At 43.2% G+C, this 15,000-nt stretch overlaps 1 protein-coding gene across 1 annotated transcript in view; it reads right to left on the bottom strand.

Annotated features, from left to right (window-relative positions):
• Positions 1-3,202: 3,202 nt before the first annotated feature.
• Positions 3,203-15,000, bottom strand: part of npas1 (neuronal PAS domain protein 1) — a 25,672-nt gene continuing 13,874 nt past the window's right edge. The window contains exons 4-11 of the mRNA XM_053320942.1: positions 13,305-13,394; positions 7,154-7,328; positions 6,890-7,002; positions 6,238-6,434; positions 5,982-6,088; positions 5,619-5,766; positions 4,395-4,507; positions 3,203-4,290 (exon numbers count right to left, since the gene is read on the bottom strand). Coding sequence (XP_053176917.1) covers positions 3,203-4,290; positions 4,395-4,507; positions 5,619-5,766; positions 5,982-6,088; positions 6,238-6,434; positions 6,890-7,002; positions 7,154-7,328; positions 13,305-13,394 — 2,031 coding nt within the window. The remainder of the gene's footprint in view (positions 4,291-4,394; positions 4,508-5,618; positions 5,767-5,981; positions 6,089-6,237; positions 6,435-6,889; positions 7,003-7,153; positions 7,329-13,304; positions 13,395-15,000) is intronic.

Below are 15,000 nucleotides of genomic sequence, written 5' to 3'. Positions count from 1 at the left end.
CACGCACACACACACTTATACAGTAGCCTACATACACTTTTGCACGTACAATGGCATTTTCTCCCCAACAACTGCTCTTGTTTAGTATGCGCTTCCTTTGGTCTTGAGGAGGAATGATCCTCACTCTAATGAACTAGGGCCTGCCACTTGAATGTAAAACAGGATTTAACCCGTCTTCAATGTCAGAGCCCCTCCCTGGGGCTGCTTCAGACAACACACACACACACACACGCACACTCACAAATTCATGAAGATGCACACACACACACACACATACACACATATCCAACGTACACACACACGGTAATGCATGCCTGCATACAGTCTCTCATAAGCGAGACGCTCACAATGTACTCATATACACACACACACACACACATACTGCGCTTTTGTTTTCATTTCAAAACACTTTTACGGCCTTTGTTGGATCCAACACAGTGGAATAATGTCCAACTGCATCACTTCATGTCAGGGTCAATCTCAGCTGCTCCACGCTTTACTTTTTTTATTATTAAGGATCAATAGTGTTATGTTTTATTTTGTGTTTTATTGTATCTTGTCTACTCCAGGGACATACAAGATGATAACTGCAGTTTTCGCCCTCCTGCTTTGTTTGTAATACATTACTATTTTCTGTGACAAAGACATCTTTTATATTTATTCTACCACTGATCTGTATGTGTTTATTCATCTCGGCTGTGTATTGTTTGAAAGCTGCGTAGAAATGCCTTTTAAATGTCTGAAATATTGATGTATTGTGAACAAGTCTGCCTGTAATATTAAGAATAATAAATGTAGTATAAGCTATGCAAAGTTCAGAACAAACTTAAATGATCTGTTTGAGTCACATGAGAAACTATGAAAAAAACAAAAAACAGAATCCTACATCTTAAATGAGTTTTTTATTGTCGGGTGTGTGTTAAAATTATGCACAGAAGCAAGAAAATAAACAAGGAAAGCCTGAGTTGTGCTCCTCTACTGGAATATTTTTATTGTTATCGTCATCTGTATCACTGTTTTTCTTTTTACATTTGTTCATTTCATTTGATGAGTGGGTGGAGTATTCACAAAGATGGGAGGATAACATTAGATTCACAGTGATGGGCAAAGGGTTAGCTATTTAATTCAACAACAGAAAAGAAAAAAAACAACATACACACACGCAGGCACGCAAACACACACATTATACCATTAAACACCCGAGAATATGTGTGCTCACACATATTTGTATGTGACAGCTACTGTATGGGTGTGTAGTGCACATTGGATCCGAACAATTAGAAATGCTTTTTTTCCTGTCGGACATTAGAACATCAGGCATTCCCACCAAAATGGAGCGCTCGGATCAGACGGTCGACCATAATCTCAATTTGGAAGAAAACAAGTTACAATACGTGTATGCCATGAGTCATTTGGATGACATGTATTTCGGTGTATCTTGGCAGCTGCATTTTAAGGATTTCATTCCAAAGTGCTAAAGAATTAAGTGATGTTCATTTCTGAATATTTAGGTAATGGATTATTATTGTTGATGAAGCTAAAGGTTAAAAAATTGCAAATCACCTCACAGATGTTTAATAATGACTTTGACCAAATATTTTCAAAATGTTAAACGTCATATTTTGGAGTGTTTGGAGCGTCTTTTGACAAACAATTGTTTGTGACTGAACTTAATTGTTCAGTTCAAATAGGAGATTAAATATTCTGAGCAGCATATTGAAAAAAAGTGATATTTTTGTCATATAAAAAGTGTTTTGACTTTGTTTTTTCAATCCTGAGAGGAATTTACGGACACTGTTTTACATTCCCATTTTTTTAAATTCAGAGCTTTGAATTAAACTGAAACCAATATGAGCATTTCTGGTTAGAGTTCATTATTATTGACCTCTAATGGTCGTCTTTTTACGGTCACACAAGGTCTGTTAATTTATCACACACCTGCCTTTTTTAATGACCGTTTATTCCCTCTACTCCATTGTCAGGCTATGATATGAGTGGCCACTCTTGCATTGTTTTCTGTTTTAACAGGCTAATACAGGGAGTGTTAAGTGATGAAGTGCTTTGAGTTCACACTGGAACACATTTCAATAAGTGCTCAGAAAAAAACAAAGGTTTTAAATGATCATAAACACTTTTTCTGCCTAACAACATTTTTTTTAGAAATATCTTTTTTAAAGAATAATAAAAAATGTATTGAATGATATTGTGCATTCAATAAAACAATGTTATCTTGCCTCCCTAGACATGTTTTTCACACCGTCCTTCCATCAGTTTTATCTGAAATCAATAAAAGCTAAAAAATAATAAAAAAAAACAAGATATATGGCTTTCATACGCAAACACAACTGCAGCATCAGACAGAACATACTATAATTAATTCTCACTCAGTTAAAACAAATGATCTTCCTATAAACAAACAACAGAAATAGCATCTCCTGTCTGCATTGCATTTTCTTCCCTTATAGATTATGGAATGTCTGGGACTACTTTCTTTATATTTTTGTCCCCAACAGTGTGCTTTAAGTATGGCGGACTGATGAATACTTTTTTTTAATTTAATAATTTTGAATCTCAATACAAAAAACACCTGGCAAGGGGTTCCTCCATCTATTTTAAGGGAAACCCTATAATCAAATTCTCGGCTCAATCCCAGTATAAGAGATGAATTATATAATACTGCAATAATAAAAATTTATATTCCAAAGTCATTCTCATTCCTACAGACAAGTGTCCATCTCTTTCTACTGGCTTCATGGTTAATTGGGTTAATTGGGGTGACGGTTTTGAAGGATGTGAGCTGAGGGTCTTTATGGTTTTGTCTCTATATACAATATGGCTTCTCTGAGTGGAAGAGACACAGAAATCAACACAGTTATCAAGAGAAAGACATAGAGTTCATTATTGTTGTAGAGACGGAAAGTCTTGAGGGACAACCAGTCAAAAGTTTCCATGTCCCGTTTTCTCTGAGAGTCACTGTCACATGTCCACAATAGACAGACATAATAGTTCCCTACGGCAGCGGCTTGTCACATACTTTAAATTGCAGTTATTCAAGTCATTGTCCAATCAGTAACGTCCTTAGAGGCTTAATGTCCTGCCACTTTAGTCCCTCCTGCCCTTTTCAATGTCTCTCTTTGCTCTGTCAATCTGCTTCGTCCTTCATTTTTATTTTCTTCTCCTGTCACCTCCTCCTCTCTCAGTCTCAGTCCTCCTCTGAGCCTGCAGCCCCCCTCAGTCCATTCATACAGAAGGGCAGGCCAGATGAGAAAGGGCTGTCAGACGGCGAGAAACCACTGAAGGGTGGCAAGCCAGCCAGCCGCTGTAGGTGGGGGAAGAAGGCCGACGGGGGTCCCTTGTGGTGGTCCGAGCGTAGCTGCAGGCCATCGCTGTGTCCTGTGCTGTGGTGGTGGGAGGGGGGCAGCTCAGGTGGAGCGTAGCGGATAGTGCTGGGGGCGTAGAGGCTCTGAGGGCCCTGAGGGCCGAGGGCAAGGGGGTGGAAGAGGACCCGCCCTGCTGCGCCGCCTGCAGCCAGTCTCTGTAGCAGCTCAAAGTCAGGACCGCCGCTACCTCCACTGCACCGACTGACCACCCCCGATACAACCCTCTCTTCACGGGGCAACGGGGAAGACACGGACATGGCGGGAGACAGAGCTGGGGACGGGGGAGTAAACAACCCTTTTGGAGGGGCTTCACTGCTGGATGATGAGTCGGGTATTGGGGTGGTGGGGCTGTCGCCATTGAGGCTGCTGGAGGGTGTGTGTGCATGTGAGGGTTGGGGCTGGGTGGTGTGTGTGTGCGAGGTGGAGGTCTGTGTGTGAGACCCCCAGCGCCCCCCAGTGGTCAGGGCTTCGTGTTCAGTCTTGATGCTGGGGCTGCAAGGCAGGGGAGACGGGGTCACTACACTCTTCAGCTGTTGGATCACTGCCCGGCCGTTGTGCACCCTGCCCCCCCTATCCCCTCTAGTGGGGGTGTCTCCTCCTCTGCTGTGTTTACCTCCTCCACCGCCGTCTTCTTGTTTCAATCTGTCACTGTCTCCCCCCTGGTCCCACTCTGTCTCTTCCTCCTCTTCCCCCTCGCTTTCACTCGCCAGGTCCGAGGAGGCTGACACGCTCTCTTCGGTGTGACGGAGTTCTTCCAGCCTGCGTCGGGTTTCAGGTGGAGCGCCCTCGGGGTCGGACCTCAGCAGGCGCTTCCTCCTGTCCTCTGATTGGATGGCAGCAGCACCGAATTTCTCTCTGGCTTTAGTATCAGGGTCACTCTTCCCCACTGAGTTCTTCATTGACTGTGAGCCTGAGGAGGAAGGAAGATTTATATGATAAGAAGACGTGTCGGCAGGTGTTTCTGTGTGTCAGCGGGCATCATGGGACGGTAGTAATGTGTGTGTAGTTTCCTACCTCGGGCCTGTTGGGAGCTGTCGGTGGGAGAGGAGCTTATTCGAAGTCGCTCTGCTCTTATGCTCTCTGGAAGCTGCAGTACATCCAGGGGTGTGTCGGGCAACTCTGTTCGACTGGATGGATGAATTAATGGAGAGGAAATTTTAAAAAAAGGAGAAATGGAGGGAGAAAAGGTGGATGTATACACAAATGATCATCTACCACTTAAAGCCACTCACAGCTTTAAAAAAAAAATAGTGCTGTGCTGATTTGAGTGAATACTTAGAGATGGAAATAACATATAATCAGCCTAATAACAACCTCCAATAGCCAAACTGCCTCACACCTTTGTAACCCCCACCTAACACACACCCAAATCTCCAAACAACAGAGCTTATCACACATACACAAGCACTGACACACGCAAACAGAAAGATAGGCAGACCCCGCCCTAAAGACACACACACGCACACACACTATATCCCACTCAGCAGCCCACCTAAACACAGTTAAGCTCAGACAAGGAGGAGGCTGTTGGAGAAGTTAATGAGCTCTTGTAATTACAGCACTAATTAACTAAAACACCATTCAGCCCCAAAATTCTGACATCCATTTGTTGTAATTATATAGCTTCAGTCCAATTAGCATTGAAATTCAGCCTACTCCTCTTGTTTTTTTGTCCGACTGCTCTGTCGCTGTGCATGCATTTTTGTTATGTACTGTGTTTGTGGATGTATGTGTGTATATGTGGCTTCTTCTGGGTACATTTGCATTAGTCTCTGTGGGAATATGTGTGTATACCAAGAGAAACAGGAAAAAACACATTTTCTTGAGGTTATTGCAGTTGTTGTGTCTGTGCAATAAATAAACAAAGCCTTAGACAAAAGTAATAAGGTGTTTAAAACCAACCAATACAAACCAACACTACAATTTTAAATTTGCAGTAGCTGTAAAATCCGAAAACTCGGGTTTGATTAATAATGCTACACTATTCTATGATACATTTTTAAAAAGACTGACCAATAAAGAAAGAGATTTGTCAAAAAAATAAAAATAGACTGTCCATAATAAGGTTAAAGCTTCAGGTTATGTTCCACAATTGACTTACTTTGAATAAAAATGTCTGTTAGCTTTCATCAGTATTTAATTTTCATATAAACACATCATCTATCCACTTGAAGAATCTCATTGCACAGTATGGTGCATGCATTTACAGTGTTATGTGTTTGCTGCGGCTGAGCTGACCTGAGAACGTAATTGACCCAGATGACGTTACGTTCATGGGGGGCTTTGTGGTTGATTGAGACGGTAGCTGTGGACTGAATCCACAGGTAGCCTCCTCTCCTCTGCAACCAACGGTAGTAATTGGTCACCACCTGGCCTTTCCTCAGCACTGAAGAAAGGGAAAGAAAAGGATGTATACGAGGGAAAGAAAGAGGAGAGAGGAAGGCAGAAAAGAGGACCATGATGAGTTTGGCAGTTCATGATGATGGCAGCAGAGGGCGCCTATCACAACAGGACAGGATTTGATTTCAACAGGCACTCCTACATTCATTAAACCCTGAAGTTCAGACAATGTGTACAATGCCAGGAGTGTATGTGACTCACAGTCTTCATGGCTCTGCCGGAGGTTCTCCAGATCTTCTACATGGATGAAGTGATAACAGGTATGTCCCACCACCTCTGCTGGGGTCAGATCCATGTACTCTGAGATCCTGTAAAGAAAAGCAACAAATAAACATTTGTGCACTAATCCGGAGCAGACGTGTCTTCTCAAACCACCAACTGGCCGACTCCTCGTGAAAAAACATTCAAATAGGAGCGCTCCAAAATCATTAACCGCATACAAAATAAAACCTTTTACCTGTTCTCACAATATGTGACCTGTAGGTCCATGTTCACTCGGAAGACAAACATCTGGCTCTCCATGCGGACTTCATTAAGCGTGGTAGGCGGGAGTGTGTGTGCCAATGCAACCAAACCCAAAGGTCGACGCACTGAACGTGCAGAGCCTGGAACAAGTGCAGGGCGGCATCGGATTCGTCCTGTCACGTGGATCACCTGCGAAACAGAAGAATGTAACAGTATATATATGCGTAAGTTTACACAGAAGCTTATATTTGTATTATTTTCTGATGAATTGCAACAGTAACACAACAAGCAAGCAGCAAGTACAAGGGACATTAAGATGAATTTAATGGAAACATTCATCAATACATATTTAACATGAACACAAAACAAATTTAGATACAAAGAATGCAACAGCACTGGCTTTACAGCACTGTGGCTAGTAAAATGTTGTGTGCAGCAATCCAGTGTGAAATAAGGTCACAGCCATAAAACACAGTGAAAACGACCAACTTGACAGTGCTATGAAACACTGGTGGTGCAAAACAAAGTGACAAGGGTCTGCTTGTAATTTCACCATGCCAAGAACAAACAGGTAAACAAGAAAATATGTATTAATACAAGAAACGGTTTGGCAGTCTGAGTACTTTTTCCTCAGGCATTTGTACCTTGTACCCAGAAGATTTGACGTGCAGGCCTCTTTTGGTGAGAGTGGACTTCATGCGGATAAAGAAACCGCGGTCGGGAGGTTCATCAGCTGGAGAATGAGGACTAGATGGAGCTGAGGATGACAAAGCAACCATATGCATCTCAAAGACAAATAATGAGTCAGAAATTGAACTGTTTTTTAAATTTTGACAATGCAAATTCAAAGTCTTCTTTTCTTTTTTCTTTTTGATGTTTTTTCTATAAACTGACTGCATGATCAGTACCAGGTTCAGGGGTTCCAGCTAGGGAGGAGGTGGATGCGGAGCTGGAAGCGCTCTCAGGGGCCGTGTGACAGCCAGCCTCGGCCCTCAGATGCGGCCTGATCCCCAGCCGCTCCGCCATCTCAACGTGGTCCGCTGGGTGGATGTAATCAAACACACTGCTGCCGGTCAGCTCCACCTGAAGAGTGGTGCACATACTGATCAAAAACAGAAGCTGAGGAGCACATCTACCAACACATGAGCAAGTGCACTTGCGTGCGCCCACACACAATAAAAATCAATATACGTTATGACAGTAAAATGAAAACGTAGCTCAGGGTTACAACTCAACAAGGAGAGTGGAGGTTGTAAGACATTCTCTCACACACACACACACACAGACACAAACACACACACACATAGACACACACACACAGACACAGACAGACAGACACACATACGTACACACACACACACACACACACACACACACACACACACACACACACACACACACACAGGCACGTACATACATTCAAGTCCAGTCTCAGAGGACCAAGTGACTACAGTATTACACAAATAAAACCAGGGAAGATAAAAATCAATTGTATTTGCTGATTAAAAACAGGTGAACTCCAAGTATCTCCAAAGGTCACATTACTATTCTTCTTATTTCCCGTGTCTCTCCCTGCTACTTCATTCAGTTACAGCCAGCAGTCTATCCCAGTAGGCATAAAGAGCAGTGCAACAGCTCATACAGCTCTATATGATCCTATCATCATAATGCATCATAGTCGCATCTCTAATCATTTAAAGGTAATAATGGTGCTGCTCTTGCATGGCATCCATAAAAGCAGCACAATTGGAGCAGGTGTGATTCCATCTGAAGATGTTTAAATGAGCATGTGTGTGTGTGTGTGTGTGTGTTTGGGGGTGGGGGGGTGGAGAGAGCATGCATGCCTACACACATGTATGCAGCTTCTATTACATCTGTGAATGTGTGTGTGCGTCTGTGCATGCGTGTGCCAATACTATTCCATCTGATAAAGCCGTGGCTGCAGCAGCCTCACACCCTTGTCTGTAGGACACAGCCATTTATTACCGGATTAGAGCCATTTACTGCAGGCTTTATGGGAGCTTCAGCAGGCCCTCAAGGACATCACAGCCAGGGAGCGAGCGAAGGAAACGGGGAAGGTGGGAGTGGAGGAATGAGAACGATGGACAATGAGAGGTAAAGATGGAGAAAACCCCCACTGAGTGAAGGAGGATAAGTAAAGGGATAGAGGTTCTTAGTCTCAGATATACAGGATTTAATTTCTTGGGGGTTGCCCTGTATTTCTTTTTTAAATTTGCCACCTGTAATAAACATTTTTAAAATTCTAAATTTGTGAGTGTTATATGGAGCAATTTTCTGACATCTTGAAATATGTTTTTAAAAAAGGCTACCTACTAACAAATTTTCATTTATCTACTCATTTATTTTGGCATTTTTGCTTTAATTTGATACCAACAGAGATGGAGATAAAGACCTCTTTTCTCTTCCCTGTAAAGCTTATGAGATATGACTGAAATATGACTTGACCTCACGAGCATACATACGCAAATCGAACCAGTCAATTGAGATTTGGGGCATAAAACATCACATTGTTAGCTCATAGGTTGTAGCAGCTATAAAACTATAGTTGTACATGTGTTTGGGTCTCAATTGGCAAAAACTTTGCACAGTTGTGCCCTCATTCTCCTCTGCCTGATGCATGTGAGGGAGGTGTGGCCAGGTGGAGACGGACTCTACAGCTCCTTATCTCATTGTATTCACAAAGCCATGCCCATGTTTGAGGGATCCAATCAAATTCAAGGAATATAGTTTACCTCTTGCAATTTTACTTTGCAGGCATATTCCGTTGTACAGATAAATATACTCTAACTTAATTTTGCTTTAAGGTGTTTTAGCATTAATTAACTATAGCATAGCTTAACCACAGATAGCACCATCAATAAGTTGAGGGTTACGATAACAGTAATACAGAGGGGTTCTGTAACTCAAGGGAAAAAGTATATCTGCATTTTTTTTAAATGAATTTAATAAAACACCCTTTAAATGCAATGATTCATTATGCTTAAGGCCCAAAAACTGTCAAGAGTATCGAAGGAGTTATATGAAAAGCTTCACATCACCCTGAATCTACAGAATAAATGTTTCTTTTTTTTTGATCCTATGATCTTCTCACAACCAGATATAACTTCAGCAGTGTAATTACTAGGTGCTGGATTTTTCTGCCGCATTGCTTTTGATTCTGACATCAAAACTGACTTATTCATTAAGTTTAAAAGTTAAGAGTTTGTATCTGCACATTAAGAGGCAGGATATTTGACAAGAAAATGGACTGGGCTTGGTTTCTCAACCTTGCTTTGGGCATCTTTTATTACTGACTACTGTATATCAGGATAGATCTACCTGTCTTTTCATCTATTTGTCTAGGGTCAAGGAGTCCGTATTTTATGAATACCAATTCTTTTGCAAAGGGACTTCTTGTCATTTTAAACAAGGACTAAATTTACCTCTGTTCAGAACACTGGACCAGCCATTTGAAAGAGCCACAATCCCCTGGCCTTATGGTATTGGAAAACAAGGTAGAGAGACAAACAGGTCCTTATGGGCTTTACCGGGCTTAAGACGTATCCGAATAGTATCACTCCATCACAGGCAGGAGGGAGGGATTGAAAAAAGATCAGACAGAAATGAAAAGATGAGAAAGAGACGGAGCGATTGAGAGGATGAGTCAGGCTCAGACGTAAAAACAGGTATAGAATGTGACGAGAAGGGAGACGTGAGGAGAGACCGAGATCATTCAAATCTGTATGTGTGTGTGTGTGTGTGTGTGTGTGTGTGCGTGTGCTTGTGTGTTTGTGCGTATATGCAAGAGCACGACATGCCTCTGTGTTTCTCTGTGTATGTGACTAGACTGTCTGTTTTTGTGTCATTGGGTGTCATTGTTTGTGTGAGTAGTTGTCTGTCAGTGCGTCTGCGTGAATGTGTATGTGTGTGCAGACACGCACGTGCATGTATGTATGGCGGTGTGGTGGGGGATGAGGGGGAGGAGGGGGAGGGCAGCGAGCAGGGGAAGGAGAGACATGATATAAATAATAGCAGGGGGCTTTAATATGTATGAGGCATCCGGGCAGTGGTCCACAACACACTCTCAGCCCTCAGCCCTCGCTGACTGATGGGAGAGGAGAGAGGGAGGGAGGGAGGAGAGGGGAGAAGGGGGAGGGGGAGCGGGGGCTGCATACTAACCATTCCCAGATCAATTCTCTCCTCCCTCAATCTACCATCCTTCCTCCCTTCTCTTTACCCCATTTATCCCTTTTCTTTCTCCTCCCAACCCCTTCTGCGCAACTCTTACTTCTCCATCTTTTCCATTTCTCCTCCTTCCGATTCTTCATCTTCTCCCACTTTCATCTCCTCTTCTTCTACTCTACCCACCCTTCTCTTGCCACCTCTACTTCCCCGCCATCGGCTGTGTGGCATTCCCAGATTTAACTCCCGTGCTTCTGGCCTGGAGACCCCCGGTGAGAAGAAAAATGATACCTGCAGGCGCCAGGGGAGTGGGCGGCAGGCTGTGCCCTTGGTCAAGGTGCCTGACCTGGGCTAAGCCGGCTAAGCAACCCCCCCGTCAGGGGAGAGACCCAGGGTGTAAGCCAGGGCACAGGGGTCAGAGAGGGGGGGACAGGAGACGGCAGGGGCGGTCCACAGGGGCAATATGCCCTCTAAAACAAACCACCAGTTACACTTTTCCACTCACAACATCGTTTGTTTGTCTGTCCTTCCTCTCTCCCCAGTGTCCGCCTCCACTCACCAGCAAAGTACTTCAAAGCGTTTTTGTCCTCTTCCCTTTCTCTCTTTTTGTATGTTTTTCTTCCTCGTCATTTGTGGCCATAAACACACTATATACTCTCCCCTCTCATATATCCCCTAACTCGCTCTATCTACCCTTTCTGGCTGTCTCTCTTTCCCATTGTAAAGCCCCCTCGTCCCCGCCTGCTCCCATCGTTTCGGGAAGGTAAACGTGGCGTTGTATGTTCAAGGTTTGGAGCATAATCTTCGATCATAAATAATTTTATTAGAATGCTGATGGCTTAGGCCCTGTTTGAGTAGATGTGATGGGTTAGGCCATCTGCTCAGCTGATAAGAACAGTCCTGTTTTATTAGCATCTCCACCAAAGCCTCGGCTGTCTTGTTTACCTAGGCAATCCCAAGGAGAATTTCATTCCTACTGCACATTTAAACTCTATTTGCACACTCAGACTCTCTCTCTCTTCTGTACCACTGTCTCTCTCTCTCCATTTCCCCCTTCTCTCTTGTAATTGTCTGTCTGGTTCTCTCTGTTGCTCCCATTTTGTTGTCTTCCAGCTTTTACCACTTTATCTTATTGTTTTGGCTGGTTGTCTTAACTTTTTTGCTCTTGTGTGTAGCTGAAGACAGAAAAAAACCCAAAACAGCTCTTAAATACACACACATATTGAATCCTTAGCACTCAGCATTAGGTCTGCTTACAGGACAAGTTTATATTTTTTCAAGTCTTGTTCATGTAATACCATACTAACATGCCAATACTGACATTAAAAGAGTTAGTGCCTGCTATAATCATTGAATAGATCCTAAATGACAATATTCAGTTGCATTCATAGATCTAGGTCTATAGATAGGTCTACAGCAGCTTCGATGAAAAGTGCAAGAACTGTGATTGGTCAGCTTAGACTGCTTGTGTTGTGTTTTCTCCTACAAATGTCCTATACCAGTGGAGATAATTGAGCGCGAAGAAAATATTTAGCAAGTTGAAGTTATATTCAATAATCTGCTGCTTTTCAATAAAAACAAATCTAGCAACGAATGAGTGAGAAAATGCAAATATGGTTATGGCAAGTTGTACTGTAGTACTTGAAAGAGTCTCTTATTCAGCAATGTTAACCATTCCATTGTTGTTTTATACCATAAATCTGAAGAAAGAATGCAAACACAAAACCTACAGTTTCTATGGGGAATATAATTTAAAGAACGATATGGCCAGATCATGCAGAATACATCATCTGGATGTTGCGGTGTTGCAGTGTTGCCATCATTGGGTGAAATGCATGACGTTGAACTATAAATCAAAAACTCCACCATAACTGTCTACAGCAGGACATATTTTGCATCCGAAACCAATAGGAAACAAAACAACGTGTACTAGTATCAAGCCAGAAATAGTGTGAGGCGTCATATGAGACAATCTGAAATCAAGTGGGTATTCACTTATAGTTCTTGTAGTCACATAAGTCCATTGTGTGCATCTGGAATCAAACCCACATGCAGCTACCAGGAAGTATCTGCCTGCCGTGGGTCAGCAAAAAAACACAATGGAAACACAAGAAGTAAAAACTTACTTACAGCAAACAAACACTCAGACAGTATAGACTAGGGGAATGATTACATGACTGATGACTCTTCTATCCTACAAGTGGTATGTGTGTACTGTACGAAGATAGACTTAAAGAAAACATTTCAACTCATCCTTTAATGTTACAGATTTAGAAAAAAATCCCACTCAATTACTTCTGTTATTGTTGCACTAACTTCTCTCTCTCATGCTGTACCGATTCTTCTGACTTCAAAACATCCCTCTCTTATCACACCTCTCCTCCTTCCCTCCCCCTCTCTTTCTCTCTCTGGCTGTCTCTATCTATCTTCCCATCCCCCTTGGTGTTTTTCCCCCTCCCTACAATCAATGTGGCTTTTAAGATGCCTATCGATTTGTTCCCCTAGACAGGCCCAGCGCGCTGGGGCGACACTTTGATTGCTGGGCCAGTAATTACTGTTATTATTTATGCATCTGGGCAAAATGGCAGGACTTAACATTCACAGTACAAGAGGCCACAGGCAATCAACAGAGGTGAACACCTGGAGAGGGAGAGAGGGTGGTGGAGAGAGGTAGAGAGAGTGTAGCGTTGCCCCCGTGAGAATTGCACTCCAGAGATGAGCGCGAAGAGTGCAGTCAAAGATATTCACACTCACACACACACAGACACATGAAAGCAGACTATAGACACGTGTGAAAATGTACTTGTATACAGAGGATTATTCTAGTGTGTGTGTGTGTGTGTGTGTGTGTGTGTGTGTATGATGAGTTTGTCTTACCTGTGAGAGTCCCAGGTAGATAGAAACTGTCTCTGAGATGTAGAGAAATCGTCCCTCTTGACTGACCACGAACACAAAGCCATCCAGAGACTGTGCACATATAAAAACACACAGACACACACACATACACACACACAAACACACAGACATAAAGGCAAACAGAAACAAGACAGACAAATTAGAGCAATTAGCGTATATTGAACAAATTACAATGAGCAAGAGAACAAACAACCCGTCACCCCTCGGCCTTCTCTCAAATCACAAGTGCACTCACGCACACACACACACACACAAACACACACACACGCGCGTATAAATGTGAACAGACATGAAACAACTCCCATAGATACAGGCTGCAGGTACACACAACAGCTGTCAACAAGACCTGCATTACTAAACACACAGAGAGCAACCCAGACACAAAAGTGCCACAAGTACGGTACACACAAACACACAGTTGGGTATTCAGACGCGCACACACACACACACACACACACACACACACACACACACACACACACACGCAACTATACATAAACAAAGAGAAATGAGAAACTGAGCTTATAGACCAGAGCTGTTTCAATCAACTGTAATGAACTCAGAACCAAAGCTTCGTCCTGTATCGTCAACCACACAAACACACACCAACAAACACCAAGGCACCAGAACGGACACAGATAGAACTAGAGTCATTACAGCCTGCAGTGATTCTAATGAGAAGTGAAAGGTATACAGCCAGCCCATTAGAGAGGACTGCTTCAGAGAATAATATTAATCGTCATAACAAGCATCCAGGAGTGAGCCGACACAGCCTCTCACACACACACACACATACACACACACACACATACACACACACGCACATACACACATACACACACACGCACACACACACACACACACACATACACAGAGAGACCAGGGCCACTTTGCTCTAGAAGAATGATTGCTATTTTGGCGGCCCAGTGCTTAAAGTGGCAGTGGTAATTTATGCAACTGACACATCCAGTATGCAAATGTGTGGCCGGGGTGTGGGGCGTCGTGTGTCGCGGCGAGGAGAAACCAGCCGCCTGAATGTCGGAGAACTAAAGTGCAATTATCAGGCTATTACGGCGGGAGGACGGCTGGGAGGAAAGAATCATACAGTTTTTCTGGAGCGTTAATTTGATTTCTATCAGCGCCGTTTCCCTCAGCCTCCCCTCCTCTTTAAAAAGCTGAAGGAGAGCAGACATATGTAACATTTCTTTGTTTTACCACAACCTTCTCACTTCTAAATTCACCACTTTTATTCCCTCTTTTTTTTCTCTCACTCCACCTGTTCCCACTCTTACTTGTTTTCTCCTTAATCCTTGCAGTTTCTCCTTATCCCTCTCTGCTCTGGTTACTCTCCCTACCAGCTTGTCCCCTTCAGCCTCCTCCTACAGCAGTCTACAAGTACAATCTGCAGTGTTACCTTCCTCGCACTTCCTCTGAGTCTTTGTCTCTACATCCTGCACTTCCTCATCCCTGAAGCCCTCCTGCCCCAAAATCCCCCTCAGGCTCCGTTCGTCTGTCAGTGCAAAAGGGAGGCATGTTTTGGCAGCCAACGATATAGTCCGAGCATCTGAGGTTCATGAGATGTGTGTGTGTGTGTCTATATGCGTGCATGTATTAGGAGTTTGCTTGGAAATGTAAGACTGAGAGACTGAGGCAGGAA

This window comes from Scomber japonicus, chromosome 6 (assembly GCF_027409825.1).
Source record: "Scomber japonicus isolate fScoJap1 chromosome 6, fScoJap1.pri, whole genome shotgun sequence".
NCBI classification, from domain to species: domain Eukaryota; kingdom Metazoa; phylum Chordata; class Actinopteri; order Scombriformes; family Scombridae; genus Scomber; species Scomber japonicus.
Note: the sequence above shows the minus strand (reverse complement) of the source record. Positions and strands in the feature narration are given on the sequence as shown.